Here is a 20,012-nt window from a genome sequence, read left to right as displayed (position 1 = left end):
AAGTGGGCGGAGCTTAGTGGTTCTATTGACCTTTTTGATTTGCCATTAACCAAGGAATCATATAATGCAAGAATTTTTGCTCTAGCTATCAGGGCGTGGCAGTTACAAGGCCTAACGCGTTGACCTTCGCCATAGCGCCCCCTTGAGGCCGATTTGGCTCATCTTTTGAATCTGAGTAGCGGTGAGAAGTACTACCATATGACCAAGTTTCAGCCCTGTAGGCCTTACGGTTTCTTCTGCCCGATCACTTCTATGGCAGAAAAAGAATAAGAATAATAATAATAATAATAATAATAATAATAATCAGAACAATTACAATAGGGTTTCTAGCACTACGTGCTCGAACCCCTAATAATAATAATAATAATAATCAGAACAATTACAATAGGGTTTCTAGCACTACGTGCTCGAACCCCTAATAATAAATATAGCCGCAAGCGGCGATTTACGGGGTTCGAGCGTTACAGGCAAAGAGACCCCTGGAGGCCAGTTAGGCTTAAAACATGTTGCCGGTTGACCGGCATCGCCAAACTGGATGAGGATGACCAGCATGACCGTGAAGACCAAGCTAGATTACCAGCATGACTAATCTGGATGACAAACTTGTTGACCATATTGACCAAGCTGGAAGACCATAATGACCAAACTGGATGACCAGCATGGCAAAGGTGGTTGGCCAGTATGACCAAGCTGGAAGACCACCATTACTATGAGGACAAAGCTGAATGACCAGCAGGACCATAATGACCAATGTGAATGGCCAGCATGACCAAGCTGGATGGCCAGCATAACCAAGCTGGGTGACCAGCGTGACCATAAAGACCATAATGGCAATGCTAGATGAGTGGTGTGAGTAAACTAGTTGAAAAGCATTGATAAATTGAGCTGTAGTGTTCATCAGGTTTTATGTGGTGTCTTACTGCACTCTAGTGCGCATTTGGTGAAACAAATTCAGTTCTTAAATTGAAAAAACACAAGGCATAAAAAGGGCATATAAATAACCCGTATATAGTATATAAGTTTTGACCTGATTAACATTCCGCCTGTTAAAAGCTTGCTGGAATGTGATTGGCTAATAGTGACCACAAAAGTGTCCATATCAAATTTTCATTTGGTGTACCATTAGTGCATGGGCCATAGATGATAATTGGCTAGGATGACCTTGATAGCTTGTATGGTTCTAGAGAAACAGCTATCGAGCATTAGCCCCGCCCCCTGGGGGTGTATGTCTACTTAAACTGACAGGGTATCTGAGAATCATGTAATGATCAAAGGACTGAAGTGGTATTAGTGTTAGGTTAAGCATTCAAAAGTTATAAGTGTTAAAGACATTTTACTGCACCATGGTAGAACTCATTTGCATATGGCGGCCATATTGTTTATAAATGTAAAGATTTTTTTTAATAATTATTGAGGAGTAAGCTCTGCTGAACTGTTTGACACCAAACATGTCATGATTGGTCAAGGATCCAAGGACAAGATCTCAAAAGTAAGTTTTGCATATTATGCAAATTAAAAAAAATTAAGTGGGTGGAACATAAACAAGAATGACCCAGGCGGCTGACCAGCATGAACAAGAAGGATAAATATGTTCAATTAAGCAAGACAAGCAAGATTGAATAAGTTCAGCAGAGCTTTAATTTAGAATAATTCACCTGTAGCTGTTTCACCAAATGACCACCAGAGCGCAGCAAGAGACCACATATAACCTGCTGGAAATCTATCACTCTATAAGTAAGACAGAACATTCCCTATCAGTGTGTTTCTATTTATTAAAAAGAGAAGAAAAGTCCGATTGGGCTCCAAATTGGTACTCATGATCAAGTGGTCTGTATATACATGTATGTAAATTTGTGTGTTGATAGGGTCAAAGGTTCCTGACTTCTGACCATTTAGGTTTGAAAAAAGTGATAATACAGGCTTATGGCCTACAAAATGTCTGTTGCTCTTTGGCCATATTAGAGGCAAAAAATATCTGATTTGGCTCAAAATTTGCAATCAGGATTACAATATCAGTCTATATATGTACGTCAATTTCTGTGTCAATAGGGTCAAAGGTTCCTGACTTCTGTCCATTTAGATTTGAAAAAAGCGATAATACAGGCTTGAGGCCTACAAAATCGCTGTAGTTTTCCAGCCGTTGTAGAGGCAAAACATGTCCGATTTGGCTGAAAATTTGCAATCAAGATCAGATTATCAGTCTATATATGTGTATAAATGTGTGTGTTGATAGGGTGAAAGGTTCCTGTCTTCTGTCCATTTAGGTTGGAAAATAGCGATAAATAGAATAAATTGAAAATAGTTATTTTTTCACTGTAGAGCCTACTGAAGACTTATTTGGCTCATACTTGGCACGTGTACTTCAAATGTCATTGTTAATTAGTAGCTTCAACAGTTTTGGCATGTTTTAAACTTTGACAGAGTTTTGGCCAAATAACTCTGAAAAGGCTTTCACGTACATGTTTGATCAAGGTTTATGGGCCTCAAATAGTTAAAATGTCAAGATTTTTTTGATAATTATTTACCTACAGGGTCTCAAGATTGCATCAAGACCAAATTTGTTTTGATTGATTAAGGACTTAAAGACAAGTTCGAAAAGAGCAATTTTTACTCTTTTGGCCACTGACGAAAATCTTTGCATTTTTGGTAAACACATGTAATTACAAAGTTGTAAAGGCTACAGCAAAGTATACAAGTAAAAAAGAATAACAAGCCTAGGCCACTTGTACCTTTAGATATAACTGATTTTCTGCTATAGCGCCCCCTTGAGGCCAATCAACGCCATATTTTAATGGATGATAGAAGGCCCTGAGATACATGTAGGGTATAAGTATCGTCCTGATTGGTCATTGTTTAGCATGTCAAAAGCTTGCTGGAATCTGATTGGCTAATAACGATCGCAAAAATTTGCATATCAAATTTTCCTTCTGTAAAACATTAGGACATAGGCCATAGATGATACATGCCAAAGGAGAGCTTCATAGCTTGTACGGTTCCTGAGAAACAGATTTTTAGCTTTGGCTCCGCCCCCTGGAGGCGTATGTCTACACAGATTGACGGGCTACCTCAGAATCATGTTGGCATCAAAGGTCTAAAGTGGCATTAGTGTAGGTTTAAGCTTTCAAAAGTTACAGCTGTTAGAGTAAATTTGGGTGTGCCACGGTAAGATTAATTTGCATATGGCGGCCATATTGTTTACAAATTTCACAATTTTTTTGATAATTATTGAGGTTGGGACTCTGCTGAGTTGTTTGACACCAAATATGACAGGATTGGTCAATGACCCTAGGACAAGTTCTCAAAAGTAGGTTTTGCATATTATGCTAAATAGCAAAAAATCTAAGTGGGCGGAGCTTAGTGGTTCTATTGACCTTTTTGATTTGCCATTAACCAAGGAATCATATAATGCAAGAATTTTTGCTCTAGCTATCAGGGCGTGGCAGTTACGAGGCCTAACGCGTTGACCTTCGCCATAGCGCCCCCTTGAGGCCGATTTGGCTCATCTTTTGAATCTGAGTAGCGGTGAGAAGTACTACCATATGACCAAGTCTCAGCCCTGTAGGCCTTACGGTTTCTTCTGCCCGATCACTTCTATGGCAGAAAAAGAATAAGAATAATAATAATAATAATAATCAGAACAATTACAATAGGGTTTCTAGCACTACGTGCTCGAACCCCTAATAATCAGAACAATTACAATAGGGTTTCTAGCACTACGTGCTCGAACCCCTAATAATCAGAACAATTACAATAGGGTTTCTAGCACTACGTGCTCGAACCCCTAATAAAATGCTAAAATTAAGAATTTTGTATCTGAAGCATCAAAACGAGTTACTGAAATCCGATTAGGATCTGATCACAGTGAGATCTTGGAGTGTTTATAGCTGTTTTTATGAGATCGTATAATGATCTAATTCAACCAAAAATGCAGATTAATGCAAAATGTGAACAGAATTTCGTTTTTTTTTAGCGTTTTGGATTATATTGAATATTAACACTGATCTGTACAATTCCCTAATCGATGCATCCCTACATAAAATAATACACTTGTGCGTAAATTGAAGCATGGCAGTTACGTTGTTTAAAATAAACGTCTAAAATAAAAATAAATAGAATTAAAACCAGATCGTAGTGAATTCTACGTAACGAGTTAATCTGGATAATAGAAGAAAAGCAGCACTTGAAGTTAAAAAAAAAGATGTAACGAGATATTTAACGTTAAATTTAACGTTAACTATCAAACTGTGACATCATCATTTTCCGACTAGCTTCATATCCCAGGAACAGCGCTCCGTTCGCCGGGAATGTTCGGATCATCGTCGGAGTGAGACCAGAATACAGAGCGCGAACACCTGCGGAAAGCAAAACACCAAATATTATCATATGAACATTATAGAGCATTATAGAGCGCCCCCTACGCTTCCTGTAGTGTATTACAGTCTGTCAGAATGAGCGTGTTGTGGATCATATGAACATTATAGAGCATTATAGAGCACCCCCTACACTTCCTGTAGTGTATTACAGTCTGTCAGAATGAGCGTGTGGATCATATGAACATTATAGAGCGTTATAGAGCGCCCCCTACGCTTCCTGTAGTGTATTACAGTCTGTCAGAATGAGCGTGTTGTGGATCATATGAACATTATAGAGCATTATAGAGCACCCCCTACACTTCCTGTAGTGTATTACAGTCTGTCAGAATGAGCGTGTGGATCATATGAACATTATAGAGCGTTATAGAGCGCCCCCTACACTTCCTGTAGTGTATTACAGTCTGTCAGAATGAGCTTTTTCTACCTTCGGTTCTGAAGATCTGCATGAAGGTGGTGTAGAATCCCGCCTGTCGGCCGGTCATGGACATCACCTGGATTCTGGATTTCACGCAGTCCATTGGATAAACCACCAGCCAGAGACACGCCCCCCCAACACCACCGCTGAACACAATGGAAGCTACACCTGAACACAAACACCGAAATTAAATCAGGCTCAGTGCACTTTAATCCGGATTCAGATCCTGATTGTATTAAACAGTGTGAACAGGGTGATGATCTGAATTTACCTATATCATCTTTACTGCACTGCATTTTTTCTGAGAAGAAAGTTCGGCAGAGTTCGTACGCCCCGAAGAAGCAGAAGTACCCGGGCACCTCGCGGGCGATGGTGGGGATCAGACCCTGGAAAAATCCTGTAGGACCCTCGTTCTGAGCGATCGACCTGATAACAGACCACACCGAACTACAGAGAGAGAGAGAGAATTACGATTATTCAAAAAATATGCAGGTAAATACAAATAAATACATGTAAATGTAGGTAAATGCATGCATATATGCAGTAAATGTATATACAGGTAAATGCATGTAAGTGCAGGTAAATATAGGTAGGTATAAATAAATGGAAGTAAATGCAGGTAAATGTTAGTTTTTTAGGTAAATGTATCCAGGTAAATACAGGTAAGTGTATACAGATGTGGTTTATCTCTAAAAAATGAAAGCAAAAGCAGGTAAATACTGGTAAATGCTTGTTTTTTAGGTAAATGCAGATCAATATTAGTTTATGTTTTTAAGGTTAATACAGGTAAATACAGGTAAATATTCGTTTTTTTAAAGGTAAAGCAGGTCAATATTAGTTTTGTTTTGCATTCATTAATGCATGTAAATACATTAAATATGTAATTGCAAGAAAATGTTAGTTTTTTTAGTTAAATGGAGGTAAATTCAGGTAAATATTTATTGTTTTTCAGGTAAATACAGGTAAATTCTACTTTTTTGGATAAATGCAGGTAAACACAGGTAAACATTCATGTTTCTGGACTGATGCAGGTAAATGTAGATAAATTTCATTTTTTTGCACCAATGCAGGTAAATGTAGATAGGTATAAATAAATGCATGTAAATAAAGGTAAATGCTAGTTTTTTAGGTTAATACAGGTAAAAACAGGCAATTATTTGCTTACTTTAGGTAAATTCATGTAAATACTCGTTTTTTAGGTTAAAGCAGGAAAATGCTATTTTTTAAGTTAAAGCAGGTAGATATGGGGTTTTTTTTGCTTTTATTAATGCATGTAAATACATGTAAATGTACATAGATGTGGTACTTTCAGGTAAATACAGGTTAATGTTTGTGTTTTAGGTAAATATAGGTAAATGCTGTTTTCTATGTTTATCTCAAAAATGCAGGTAAATGTTAGGTATAGAATGTAAATACAGGATAATATTAGTTTTTTTTGGAGTAAATACTGGAAAATACAAGTAAAAGCTGTTTTATGTTAATGCAGGTAAATGTTAGTTTTTTTGGTAAATAAAGATAAATGTTAGTTTTTTAGGTAAATGCAAGTAAACTATATTTTCTCAGGTAAATACAGGTAAATAGTGTTTTTTATGTTAATGCATGTAAATGTAATTTTGTTTAGGTAAATTCAGGTAAATACAGGTAATTGTACATATATGTGTTTAATCTCAGGTATATGCAGGTAAATATATAGTAGTGAGGTACTTCTGTGCGGCGGTGATCCGGCCGGACGCTGCCATCTCGTGCATAGCCTGCAGTCTGCACTTCACCAACTCAGTGGGACAAAGAACCAGAGAGGAGAAAACAGAGGCTACAGACCCCGCACACGCCTTCTGCAGATCACTGCACACAGACAGGTACAGAGAGAGACAGAGAGAGGGAGAGAGGGAGAGAGAGACAGAGAGAGAGAGACAGAGAGAGAGAGAGAGAGAGACAGAGAGAGAGACAGAGAGAGAGAGAGACAGAGAGAGGGAGAGAGAGAGACAAGTACAGAGAGAGAGGGAGAGAGAGAGAGACAGGTACAGAGAGAGACAGAGAGAGAGAGACAGAGAGAGAGAGAGAGGTACACAGAGAGAGAGAGAGAGAGAGAGAGACAGAGAGAGGGAGAGAGAGAGACAAGTACAGAGAGAGATGGAGAGAGAGAGAGAGAGACAGGTACAGAGAGAGACAGAGAGAGAGACAGGTACAGAGAGAGGGAGAGAGAGAGAGACAGGTACAGAGAGAGACAGAGAGAGGGAGAGAGAGACAGGTACAGAGAGAGACAGGTACAGACAGAGAGAGAGAGAGAGAGAGAGAGACAGAGAGAGAGAGAGAGAGAGACAGAGAGAGAGACAGAGAGAGAGAGACAGAGAGAGGGAGAGAGAGAGACAAGTACAGAGAGAGAAGGAAGAGAGAGAGAGAGACAGGTACAGAGAGAGACAGAGAGAGGGAGAGAGAGACAGGTACAGAGAGAGGGAGAGAGAGACAGGTACAGAGAGAGACAGGTACAGACAGAGAGAGAGAGAGAGAGACAGGTTCAGGTAAACGTGAGGATATTCCACAGGTGTGTTAAATCACATTCCCTTAATTAAGTAATAAAATAAGAACCCTGCTTTCCCAGAATTCCCCTCACCTGAGGACCGCCCCTTCCTCCAGGCCGCAGGTGAGGCGCACCACCTGCTGGCAGAAGCCGTAGCTCATGAAGAGGACGGAGTTCTCGGCGATGTTGGCCATGAGGGCGGGGCTAGTGCCCTGGTACAGCCCCTTTAACCCCACCTGTCTGTAGGTGGAGAGGAAGCAGTGGATGAAGCCACGGTAAAGCCCGGGAAACGTCTGCATCTTCACCTTCGCCGTGTCCAGCGGCTGACCACTGAACACACACGCAGCGCCACCTGCAGGAGCACGCAGAACGTTACCTGAGCTGACAGGTGAACAGAACCACACTGTAACAGGTGGAGGCTGTGATGTAATATATCTGAAGGTGTAGATACACCTGATATACCTGATATAATACAGTCTAACACCTGCACCTATCAACTGGGGATACACACAAAGCCCCGCCCATTCTCTCCACCTGTATTCAAATCAACCACCACATAAAACAAGCTCTTTATTGGGTCGTTCATTAGATAGGCTCCTCCCTCCATCAGTGTTTCTACTTCTAATAAATATACTACTTATAATAATACATTTAATACATTTACACACCATTTAACTTGAGTTACTATCCTTATCCATCTTTAACAGTGCTGTGTAAAATAAGATTTACACATATTAAACATTAAACACACTTCCCTCTGAACGTTTCTGCACTTTCTGTCCATTTTCAGTTTCTTTGGAGTTGCCATGTTTTCCTAAAAGCTCAGGAACAATAATGTAGGCAGGGTTGCCAGATCCAACAAAAATATCCTGCCCAAAGTCAGTCTAAAACCCTAAAGCCCTTCAGAAGCTTAAACTATCCCAAAATATATGCCTATTACTTGCTTGAAGCAAATGGCAAAACAGCTTTGAATGTACGACTTAGTATTTAGTTTATAAGTGATTTATTATCAGTATTGCTGTTTATTTCAAAGTCATTGATAATATTGTAACATTAGTGTTTTATTAGTTCTTTTTTACTAGTTTTATATCACGGGTAAACATATTTAATAGCAACATAATTAGCAAAATTAGCTCCACTGTAAACATTTTTATCTTCTGGTGATTTCTGATTACATTGTGATCTTTTTCCTTTGTTTTTTTTTGTTTGTTTTTAGTTTTTTGGTGGCTGCAGTAATTTTTAAAAGCAGCCCAAAATAAGCATCCAGCTTATTGAATTTTACCCACGATTTTAAACAATCCCAATTTGGTGGGAAAATACACCAACCTGGCAACCCTGAATGTAGGCATAATAAAGAAAAATTGGGTTTACGTGATAGCGACACCTAGTGTTCAAACTTTGAATTTAAAACAATATAAAAACCTGCTTAATAGTGGCCAAATTTAATTTTATTTCTAAAATACTTTGTGCATAGTTTGGACACCCCTCCTTTAAATGGAGTCAGATCATCCAAACAATAAAACCTCATTAATAATATAATTTATATAATAATCACTGAACACTGTATTCCTCAATAATTCAACAATTTAACATAAAATACACAGAAAGCTCTACAGAACAAACGTTTACTCTTAACAAATGTATTTATTAATTTATTTGTTTGTTTATTAATCAAATGTTAATCCATTACTATAATTTGTTGTTTAAATTGCCATATATAATATTTATATTGGCTACTGTATTATGTGTACTACTGTATATTAAATACATGATTATTCACTCAACAGCATTTTGTTCAATTTAGTGTGGGTGTATCTCTGTATGTGTGTGTGTGTGTGTGTGTGTGTGTATGTGTGTATTGGACATTTTTTTCTGGTAATACAGAACAAATTGCACGTAGTATTGGTTAAATACGAGACGCAACATTTAGCTGCCAAATAAAAGACTTTTCAGATGATTCAGTATTTTTTCGAGATGGTTGGTAACTCTAGCTGTACCTCCACTTTTTGCTTTTTAATATATATAAATGTACTGCATGCATCAAAATATTACTGAATTCTATAGTTTAAACTGTGATTTTCGTAACTTTAGATTAGCTTGTAATGAGCGTTTAACCCATTGGACTCTGTGTGTGAGCCCACAATTAAATAAATTACAGATATTTATACGTAATTACAGAATTATGTTCTGAATTACACTCGTATTATGTAAAGTCAGCGTTATAGCATTTTTGATCTGTTACAGCGTTTTATCAAAGTAAAACCACAGGGTTAGTGTTGCCATCTTTTGCAATCTGAGATTTATTGATTATTGAAAATATTGACTTCCCCAAAAGCCTGAAACAGAGGGAAATTAAATGCTGAAAAATACAGTGAATTTTAGTGTCTACAGGAAATTCCCATAAACCCAGTGTTTATTATTTAGCTTAATTAATCCTGATACAGGGAGTATTTAAAATTGTGGAGTTTCAGGCCTGTGAAACTAATAGTGTAGTTATTAGTTATGTAGTAACTGCAGGACTGAATAACTCAGGATTTTGCTGTTAATCACAAAACAGCTGCACTGAACTGAACTTTAAAGGGGTTAAAAAGGTCAGGCGTCACACTGTGTGTTAGAGAGTGTGTGTATAAGCGTGTGTGTGTGTGTGTGTGTCTCTTTAGAAAGTGCCGGGTCAGCACCCTCTCTAATCCCGGGGGGGGTGAGATCAGATCTGAACACAAAGCCGAGTTTTATTCACACTAACAGAGTCAAAAACTCTCCTGATAAAATTTACTGATTTTAAATAAAACTCAGAATATTTAGGTTATAAATCTCTACACACAGCGCACTACACAGGGAACCAGGATCCGTTTCAGACGCAGACTGTTTACTTCTGTATTCTAATAAATACATTTATACAGTACCTTGCAAAAGTATTCATACCTCTTAAACTTTTTTTTACATTTTGTCACCTTGCAACCACAAACTTAAATGTGTTTTATTGAGATTTTAAAAGTGATAAGCCAACACAGCTGTGTATAATTTAGTAATTTAGTCTCAGTATAAATACAGCTGTTCTGGGAAGAACTCAGTGGTTTATTAGTGAACACTAGTGAACAAACAGCATCATGAAGACCAAGAAGAAACTCAGCAGACAGATCAGAGATAAAGTTGTGGAGAAGAAGATTAAAGCAGGGTTAGATTATAAAAACACATCCCAAGCTTTGATCATCCCAATCAGCTCTGTTCCATCAATCCATCATCCAAAAAACCTGAACCTGAAACAGTTACTCTACTAAAACTGATTCTACAAACCAACCAAGACATGAACCAACCGTCCACCCAAACTAACAGATCCAGCAAGGAGAGCACTGATCAGAGCAGCAGCCGAGACCCATGATCACTCTGGAGGAGCTGCAGAGATCCACAGATCAGGAGGATCAGGAGAATCTGTTCACAGGACAACTATAAGTCCTGCTCTCCACAAATCTGATCTTTATGGAAGAGTGGAAGAAAAACATGGTGAAACTTTGAAACATGGTGGTGGCAGCATCATGCTGTGGGGATGAGCTTTTCTTCAGCAGGGACAGATTTAGGAAGCTGGTCAGAGTTGATGGAGGGAAGATGGATGGAGATAAATAAATACAGAACAATCCTGGAAGAAGAAAAGCTGTTGGAGGCTGTAAAAGACTTGAGATCTTCCAGCAAGACGATGACCCTAAACATACAGCCAGAGCTACAGTGGAGCTATAATGATTTAGATCAGAGAATATTCATGTGTTAGAATGATCCAGTTAAAGTCCTAAAGACCTAAATCCCACTGTTCACAGACCAACACTCTCCATCCAACCTGATGGAGACTGATCTTCAGCTGATTTATAAAGAAGAATGGAGTAAAAATTTCTCAAAAAGTCTGTAGATTATCAAACCTGGGAGAGACAAACCCCAAAGCACAGTTGTAATTGCAGCGAATGGTGGCGCTACTTATATTCATATTTATATGGGGGGATGAATACTTTTGCATGTCACGCTTTTCTGAAAACCATGTATTATTTTCTTTCCACTTCACACTTACGCAATACATTTTGGTTTGCCTATCACTTAAAATCTCAACAAAATACATAAGTAAGTTTGTGGTTGTAAGGTGACAAAATGTGGAAAAGTCCAAGGGGTATGAATACTTTTGCAAGCCATAGTGATTAAATTATATTTACATAAGTGATCAATCACTTGGACCGGTTCCACCTACCTATGGCTCCAGCTGACAGATCTATAATGGCCTGGACCACAGGATGTGGCGCCATGGCGACGGGAAATTTCCTCTGTTTCTTTAACTGAAGTTAAACTGGAATCTGGATCTGAATAAGAGATAGAGAGACAGAGACAGAGAGAGAGAGAGAGAGAGAGAGAGAGAGAGAGAGATAAACACTAAATTATAATTATATATAATTATACAGTGAGATATATTTAGCTCTCAAAATATGAATTATAGTTTACTGTTCAGACACTGCGCTCAAAAAAACATGAAAGGTTTATGAAATGAGGCGACAAAATATAATGTACTACTTGAACTACAATCTATTTATATAATGGTACAATAAATTAAATTTGTGAAAAAAAATCTTAAATTTACAGTACATAAAAGTGCTAAGTGTTAAAAGTTTTTTACACATTGCCGCCATACCACTAGAGGCGCTGCGGAGCGCTGTGTAGAACAGCACCACCAAAGAAGCAGACACAGCTCACTAGCTAACACTAGCCAGTTAGCATAACAAGCTAACGCACTGCAGTGAGACGAACACAAGAGATAAAACTCTGCACTCTGGATACAAGGTGCAAAAAAACTTCAAGAGCAGTTTAAATATAAATATATGTTTAAATATATAAATACTGTAGCTTAAATGCTCACTGAATTAAATGTATTTGTTAACTGGAAAAAAAAGGGAAATGTGGCTGATTTGAATACTGTAATAACGCCTCTAATAGCTTCAGTAATAGCATATTGTAAATTATATGATATTAAACTTGTGTTTAACTTGTGCAACATAGCTTTTGAGTTCTTGAATGTTTTAGGTGTGTTTATAGTGTTTATAAAACTATTTAAAATATTTTGTTTTGTAAGTAAAGGTAAGTAAAGCTGTGTTAAAGTTGTTGGTGCATCTGTTTCTAATGTCTATTAATTATATACTTCAGTAGTTAATAGAATATAATTTGAATTTTGGAAAGTTGACAGATAGTGTCTGTGTTTACTGAGATATGGGCTCATTAATATTGTGGCGTGGAAGAGGAAGGAAGACCCGTGAGACTCATGCTGAATGCTCAACAGCTCCTTTATTGAACCGGCTTGCCACTCACTTACAGTCTTTAACAAGACTAGGAGAGCTAAAACCATTAAACCACAGAGCTCAAACAGCCCAAAGGCCACCAGCCCAGCTGTGTATCTCCCAGATGGCAGATCCAGAGTGGTGCCCACCCTCTCTGCATAACCCCTCCCAAGGGAGATGCCCCACCCCTGTCATCCTCGCACACAGGAGAACAGAACCATGCCTACAGGCAGCCACACACACAACCCAGAGCCGCCACATAGCCCCCCTCCCAAGGGTCAGCCGTCCCGGCGACCCCACCAACCCAACACAAACCCCGTGTACAACAGAACATTTTTTTTTTTTTTTTTAACAATCAGTCGCAAACAAAGTCATTAAGGCGGGCGGGCGGCCTCCGTGCCCGCAGCAGCCTGGAGGGGCCGGGCACGGCACCGCCTGCCAGCGGCTCCGAAGAGCCAGAGTTCAGGTCAGGCACGAGTGCAAGGCCGGCAGGCTCCGCACCACCGTCCACAGTGTCCGACAGTCTCGGACTATAGGGGGGCAGCCTATCACGGTGCACAATCATAGTGCGTCTGCCCCACCGGATCTTATACACCACCTCCCCCAGCCTGGACAGCACCAAGCACGGACCCACCCAGGCCGACTGGAGCTTCGGGCACAGTCCCTTCTTCCGCTGAGGGTTATATAGCCAAACCCTCGCCCCCACCGCCAACGGGTCCCCAAAGCAGCGCGTAGGCCTCTGGCCACTTCGTGAAATAGTCCATCGCCACCAGAACAAAGCTATTTCCAGAGTCCGTCACCGGAAAGGGGCCCAGCACGTCCACGGCCACACGCTCCATCGGGCTGCCACACTGGTAAGGGTGAAGTGGGGCGTGGGGCGCCCTCGAGGGGCCCTTCTTGGCAGCGCACACGTCACAGCAGTGCACGAAGAGTTCCACGTCGGTTCTACACCCAGGCCAATAGAAGCGTTGCCTCAGGCGCTTCAGAGTCTTGGTGACACCAAAGTGCCCAGCCCCAGGTGACCCATGAACTCCCCGTAGGACCGATCCCCTAAGCGCCCGCGGTACCACCACCTGAAAAACGCGCCGCCCGTTTGCCGGATCCTCCCAGGTATGGCACAGCACGCCGTCGGACAAACTAAAACTAGCCCAGTTGGAGCGCAACGCCTTAGCAATCGGGCCCAGCGGCACCACCTCCCCCCACGACGGTGTGACATTCGCACTGAGCGCGTGTACTGCCCACGATAATTCGCGATCCGCCCGTTGCGCATCGCGGAGCTGCTCTACTGACACCTGAGCCACCCCGACAGCGCCAGTAACATCCCCGGAGATTGCAGCGCAGCGTGCAGTCTCAGCAGATTTCTCCTCAGCACGAGCACAATGTTTGCAGTCGGCGGCCACACACGGCCGGCACGACAAAGCATCCGCGTTACTGAGGCCACGGCCCGGGCGGTGCACAACCTCAAAACGAAACTCCTGGAGTCTAGATAACCAGCGCGTGAGTTGGCCCTCGGGCTCGCGGAAACGCATGAGCCACTGTAGCGAGGCGTGGTCAGTGCGCAGCAGAAAGGGCACCCCATACACGTACGCTCGGAAATGTTTAAGGCTTTCGACCACTGCGAGTAGTTCCCGGCACGTTACGCAATAGTTGCGCTCCGCCTTGTCCAGGCGGCGGCTATAGTACGCTATTACGCGCTCGGAGCCGTCCTGAACCTGCGACAGGACTGCTCCGAGGCCGTGGTCGCTCGCATCAGTATCCACAATGAAACTCTCAGACACCTTCGGATACGCTAGAATCGGAGCATTGCACAGGCGGCTTTTTAGCTCCTCGAATGCCCGCTCCGCCTCGTCAGACCAGCGGAATTTCACACTAGGCTTAGTCAGAGCATGAAACGGCGCTGCCACGTCCGCGAACCCCCTAATAAACCGCCTGTAATACGAGGCGAGCCCCACAAAGCTGCGAACCATCTTAGCGTCTCGCGGTGTGGGCCAGTCACGGGCCGCCTCCGTCTTTTTGGGATCGGTTTCCACGCCAGCACCGCTCACTACGCGGCCCAGGAAGCTCACGCGCTGCCTTAGCAGATTACAATTTGCCGGATTGAGCTTCAGGTTAGCCGCCTGAATCGCGCCGATCACCATTTCAAGGTGAGACAGTGAGGAGTCGAAGTCGGTTCCGTGCACCAAGACATCATCCAAATAAACGACGCAGCACGACCGCGGAACCCCGCATAAAACACGCTCCATAAGACGCTCAAAAGTAGCCGGCGAGTTACACAATCCGAACGGAAGCACCGTGAAATGCCATAGGGCTGAGCCGAGCGAGAAAGCGGTTTTCTCCCTATCCCCCACCGCGAGGGGCACCTGCCAATATCCGCTCCTCAGGTCTAACGAGCTGAACCAGGCTGAGCCAGACAGCTGGTCCAGCGTATCGTCGATCCTGGGGAGTGGGTAGGTCAAGCTTCGCGACAGCTTTAAGTCGCCGATAATCCATGCAAAAGCGCCAATTTCCATCCTTCTTTTTCGCAAGGACCACCGGGGCCGACCACGGGCTGCTCGAAGGCTCAATAATGCCCATACTCGCCATCTCGCGGACTAACTGCTCCGCCGCTACGCGCTTAGCTAACGCCAGACGGTGCGGCCTCAGCCTGATGGGCTGGGCGTCACCCGTGTTTATCGAATGAACCGCAAGGCTAGTTTTAGTACACTCGCGCTCAGACACATCGAAACTCGTGCGAAAACGGCCGATCAGTTCGTGCAAACGGAGTTGCTGGGGACCAGATAAACCCACACAACTGCGCCCCAGCATCTCCTCTATCTGATCTACACTCAACCCCGCATCCAGCGGACCCTCTACCGTATCACGCACCGAATCACACACATTCCCTCCCACCAGTTCACTTACCCCTAACTCGTCGCGTATCTCTATGGGGAGTCCAGACACCAGCACCGAGCCCCGTGCACAGTCAATGATAGCTCCGACGCGTGAGAGCAGGTCCTTGCCCAGAATGAACGGGTCGTTGATGCGTCCTACCCAGAACTGTTGTTGAAAGGGCCCCTTGTCGACATCAATCGTCAACTCCGTTAATCCTAGGAGACCTATAGGATCCCCGGTGACTTTAGAGAGAGCGATGCGCTGGCTGTTGTCAGTCACAAACTCGGCCACTACCTCCGTCGCTAGCTCGGGCCGTATCAGTGAGACTGACGAGCCCGTGTCCACCAGCGCGTTCACCGTCACTCCATTCAATGTGCATTTCAGGAAATAGCCGCTGAGTCCGGCAGTTCCGGAATCAGATCCCGAGGGTAAGCATAGCCTTCCTGGGGCCACCGTAACCCTCACTGGGTGGTCCCGGCTTCGTTTCCCGGCCGGCTGCAGTGCGCTCGCTTGTGGCCACGCCCCCCCGCAGCGCCAGCACTCCAGTTGGGCATCAGACCGGCTCCGACCCCACCTCTGCGAATCACGGGCAACCGGCGACGCCCCCCACGGTCCAGGATGGCTTGAGAGGATGAGTTCGGACCGCTCCGCCACCTCCACCGCGGACTCCAGGGTCTGCGGGTCGGCCAGCCTCACGTGTTTGCGCAGCTCGCTCGGCTCGAGGGCGCGCAGAAAGTGATCCAACGCGAGCCTCCTCTGGGCCGCTCGCGGAAACGTTGGGTAAGCTTGGCGGGTTAGCAGGGCCATCTCCGATGCCAGCATCCCCCAGTGTCTCTACCTGCTGTCGGCGTCTGTCCGCCACTAGCATTTTGGCGGCCGCCTCCGACGGTTGGCGGCTGAAACGTGTTCTCAGCGCCCGCGTCAGTTCAGGCAGCTCGCAGCGGCACTCTCCCCGGCCACGGCCTCCGAACAGCCCGCTGGCGCCGTCAGGTCCGAGTCCACTCCGCTGGAGAGCCTTGCCTCAAGTCCGTTGGCGCCGTCAGGTCCGAGTCCACTCCGCTGGAGAGCCTTGCCTCAAGTCCGTTGGTCCGCTGTCTTCCTCCTCAGCCGTTCGATTTCCCCTGCCAGCAGCTCAATATCTTCCAGCAGGGTCACTTCTGACACCAAATGTGGCGTGGAAGAGGAAGGAAGACCCGTGAGACTCATGCTGAATGCTCAACAGCTCTTTTATTGAACAGGCTTGCCACTCACTTACAGCCTTTAACAAGACTAGGAGAGCTAAAACCATTAAACCACAGAGCTAAATAGCCCAAAGGCCACCAACCCAGCTGTGTGTCTCCCAGATGGCAGATCCAGAGTGGTGCCCACCCTCTCTGCATAACCCCTCCCAAGGGAGATGCCCCACCCCTGTCATCCTCGCACACAGGAGAACAGAACCATGCCTGCAGGCAGCCACACACACAACCCAGAGCCGCCACAATACATAAACTACACTGTTTATTAGGGCTGCCACAAACGATTATTTTTATAGTCGACTAATCACCGATTATTTTTTATGATTAGTCGACTAATCGGATCATACGTTAATTGAATATAAAACACAGTTTATCACAATAGAATGCAGCCGCTATTATACAACCAACATTAGATTTCAGCTATATGCTAACTAAAAATAAAAACAATTAAAATCATAGTTCATTAAACCTTTAATGAAATATGCAGCTTGTTGTAACAGACAATTATTTTACTGTTTAGCATAAAGTGTAAACAACTGTGTAAAATAAGGATAAGGCACTGGCATTTATGAAACATCTCAACCGTGAGGTTGTTTGAACTATTATGAAAAAAAAGTATATTAATAAAAAATGCCTCTCTGTCCAGATATTGTGTACATTACCGTCTCTCTGTCGCACTCAGTGTGTCTTTAGTTTCTGCCCGATCTTGTTTTTCTGCCAGTTCTTGGGCTCCCTATCTCTTTATAAAGGCGTTTTTCCCCGTCCGCGTCCCAATTCACTAGCCAGGGCAGCGGTCTGCACAGATCTGATTGGCAGAGGAGAGCGTTTGGTGATTTTACACCACACATGACTGATCTGTGAGTTTACTGCACCGAAAAGCACTGAAAACAGAAGCCACTGTCAGAATGAAATCCTTCTCTGTAGTTTATCGGTTTGGGACGGCATTTGTGACAACGTCTGGGTCCGGATCCGGATCGCGGTCCGCCTATTAGTGACCTCTGTTTTAAAGCTATCAAGATGAGTAAGTTAAGTACTAAGTTAACGCTCTGTTTACGCTAATTTTAGCAGCTAAATAGCAATTTAGCTTCTTCGTCATTTAATCAGCCACAACATGCCTCCTTTTCAGGTGCTCGTGCATCGCGGTTGTGCTGCCGAGGAAGGCAAGTTCTTCATTGCAGATATTGCATTGCACGCGTTTCACTTTTATTTTCTTGGTGATCCCACACTTTTGAGTTCTGTAGCGGGGTAGCCATGAAACCAGAGCCTGTCTGTATAATGTCCTGAGATGTCGTCCACTACCTACCCCGGTTTCCACTACTGCGCATGTGCGTCCAGGACAGAAAGGCAGTCGCAGCAGTTTGGAGAGAAAAACAAAGAAAAAAAAAAACCGACTAATCGACTATTAAATTAGTCGTCGACTATTTTAATAGTCGACATAATCGTGACTAGTCGACTAATCGTGGCAGCCCTACTGTTTATTAATGTTTAATTAATGTTTAATTAATTATTATGTTTATTAATGCAAACTCAGCTCAGACTGAGACTAAACTAAACTAAGAATAAGAAAATAAAGATCATCACAAGGACACACAGCCACACTTTACTCAGCTTACACAAAATGTATTAAATATTAAATATATCAGTAACTGTTTTCCATACTAATCTTAGAATTTTTTCTTATTGGATTGTGTTTTGTATTACATTTTTGTTCTAAACCTAATAAATAAACATTGAAGAAAATGTCGGTATTAGCAGTATTACTGTGAAGGATTTGTAAGAGATTAAACATTAAACAAATCAATTAAACATTACAATATTGTACTCAATTTTTTTGTTTTACTTTTCCAAAATATAAAAAAACAAATTTCTTTTTATTTTACATCAGAATTTACTGAAATTGTTTAGAATGTGTTTTTCCATCAATGATGACACGTTATACTGGCCCAGATTTAGCGAAACAGATCCAAACCATGTAACTACCACCACCATGTTTCACAGGCGGGATAAGATTTTTATGCTGGAATGCAGTAATTTAACGCTTCTCATTTTAAGATCTATAAAGATCTATTTTGGTTTAATCTGTCCAAAGAAAACTGGTTTCAGAAGACTTCAGAATTGTCCATGTCCATGTGATCATGTGGGCTCATGAACATTATAGCAAATAGCCAATAGGAGAGAGGCCTTCAGTTGCTTAGAAGTTCCCTTTGTCGGTCAACTACTTTTACGGAGGATAATAATGGTTTTAAATTTCCTACTTATGTGGGCAAAAGGTTGAATTACGCTATGTTTTAAAATATATAACACATTTTATTTATTGTCAGATATTAGTTATTTGGAAATTAGTGGAATTTTTGAAAGTTGTCTGAAGATAAAGTTAAAAAACTAAAGATTAAGAAAGTAAAGATCATCACAAGGACACAAACCCAACATTACTCACATTACTGTGATTTTAAACGTTATTTAAACGTGTAAAACTGTAATTTAATCACGTGTTTACTCGGATATAGTGTTTCTAAAGTGAAATAAACTTATATAAATAATAAAAACACAGAAACCCGCACCATACATCCCCTATTGATCAGCTAGCTCCCCAGCTACTGCAGCTAAACCGCACTTTAAACACCATAAATCACAAACCACGCCCTCTGCTTACACTAATACCACCAGTTCCGATAGGAATAAATCATATCTAACAGTGGAGAACCTCTGCAGGGTTCTAGATAGCTGTGTTTGGGTTCTGACCTCACTGTTGATCCATCGCTGCTGCCGCTGCTGCTGCTGGATGTGCGCTCTGTTCTCAGCACGGTCTGTAACCCCACCCGCTTTCCGGCAAGCCCCGCCCACCCCGCGATCCGATTGGCTTAGAATGTAACAGTCACAAAGCATTTGTTCCAGCTCTGTCCTCAGATGCACTCTGCCATAGTAGAACGCGAAAGCCCCGCCCCTCGCGTTCTGGGATTGGCTGGAGGTTCATACCCCGTCAAAAAGGGGTACGTTTCATTTAGGAGTGAGCCCTACTCCCTACACCTGATGTTTGGAACCCTATATCTCATGCACTATTTCATATACCCTACACTCTATTCCATGCACCCTACACCCTACACTCCATGACATTTACTTTAGGGTATAGGGTGTAGGGCAAATTGTGTAGGGAGTAAAGTTTGGAGTGTAGGGTGCGGTGCAAAGGATATACTATTAAGGTCATAGGATGTAGATAGTAGGGAATAGGGTGTAGGGCAAAGGATGTAGTACGAAGGTGTTAGGATGTAGTTAGTAGGGAATAGGGTGTAGTGCACT

At 42.7% G+C, this 20,012-nt stretch overlaps 1 protein-coding gene across 1 annotated transcript; it reads right to left on the bottom strand.

Moving 5' to 3' along the window:
• Positions 1-3,788: 3,788 nt before the first annotated feature.
• slc25a15b (solute carrier family 25 member 15b) lies at positions 3,789-19,527 on the bottom strand. Its single transcript, XM_022664134.2, has 7 exons — positions 19,458-19,527; positions 11,535-11,643; positions 7,400-7,658; positions 6,493-6,630; positions 5,060-5,235; positions 4,798-4,956; positions 3,789-4,352 (listed from the first exon to the last, which is right to left on the bottom strand). Exons 2-7 carry the CDS (start codon positions 11,587-11,589, stop codon positions 4,231-4,233), a joined length of 909 nt encoding a protein of 302 aa, XP_022519855.1. The 5' UTR covers positions 11,590-11,643; positions 19,458-19,527; the 3' UTR covers positions 3,789-4,230.
• Positions 19,528-20,012: the final 485 nt, after the last annotated feature.

This window comes from Astyanax mexicanus, chromosome 1, assembly GCF_023375975.1.
Source record: "Astyanax mexicanus isolate ESR-SI-001 chromosome 1, AstMex3_surface, whole genome shotgun sequence".
Taxonomy (NCBI): Eukaryota; Metazoa; Chordata; class Actinopteri; order Characiformes; family Acestrorhamphidae; genus Astyanax; species Astyanax mexicanus.
Note: the sequence above shows the minus strand (reverse complement) of the source record. Positions and strands in the feature narration are given on the sequence as shown.

Bases quoted from the DNA above. Each gene is read 5' to 3' on its own strand.
- slc25a15b (XM_022664134.2), bottom strand. From the start codon at position 11,589: ATGGCGCCACATCCTGTGGTCCAGGCCATTATAGATCTGTCAGCTGGA. The intron at 6,631-7,399 runs GTGAGGGGAATT...GTCTGTGTGCAG, and splicing joins GAGGAAGGGGCGGTCCTCAG to TGATCTGCAGAAGGCGTGTG. The intron at 5,236-6,492 runs GTACCTCACTAC...CTCTCTCTGTAG, and splicing joins CGGATCACCGCCGCACAGAA to TTCGGTGTGGTCTGTTATCA.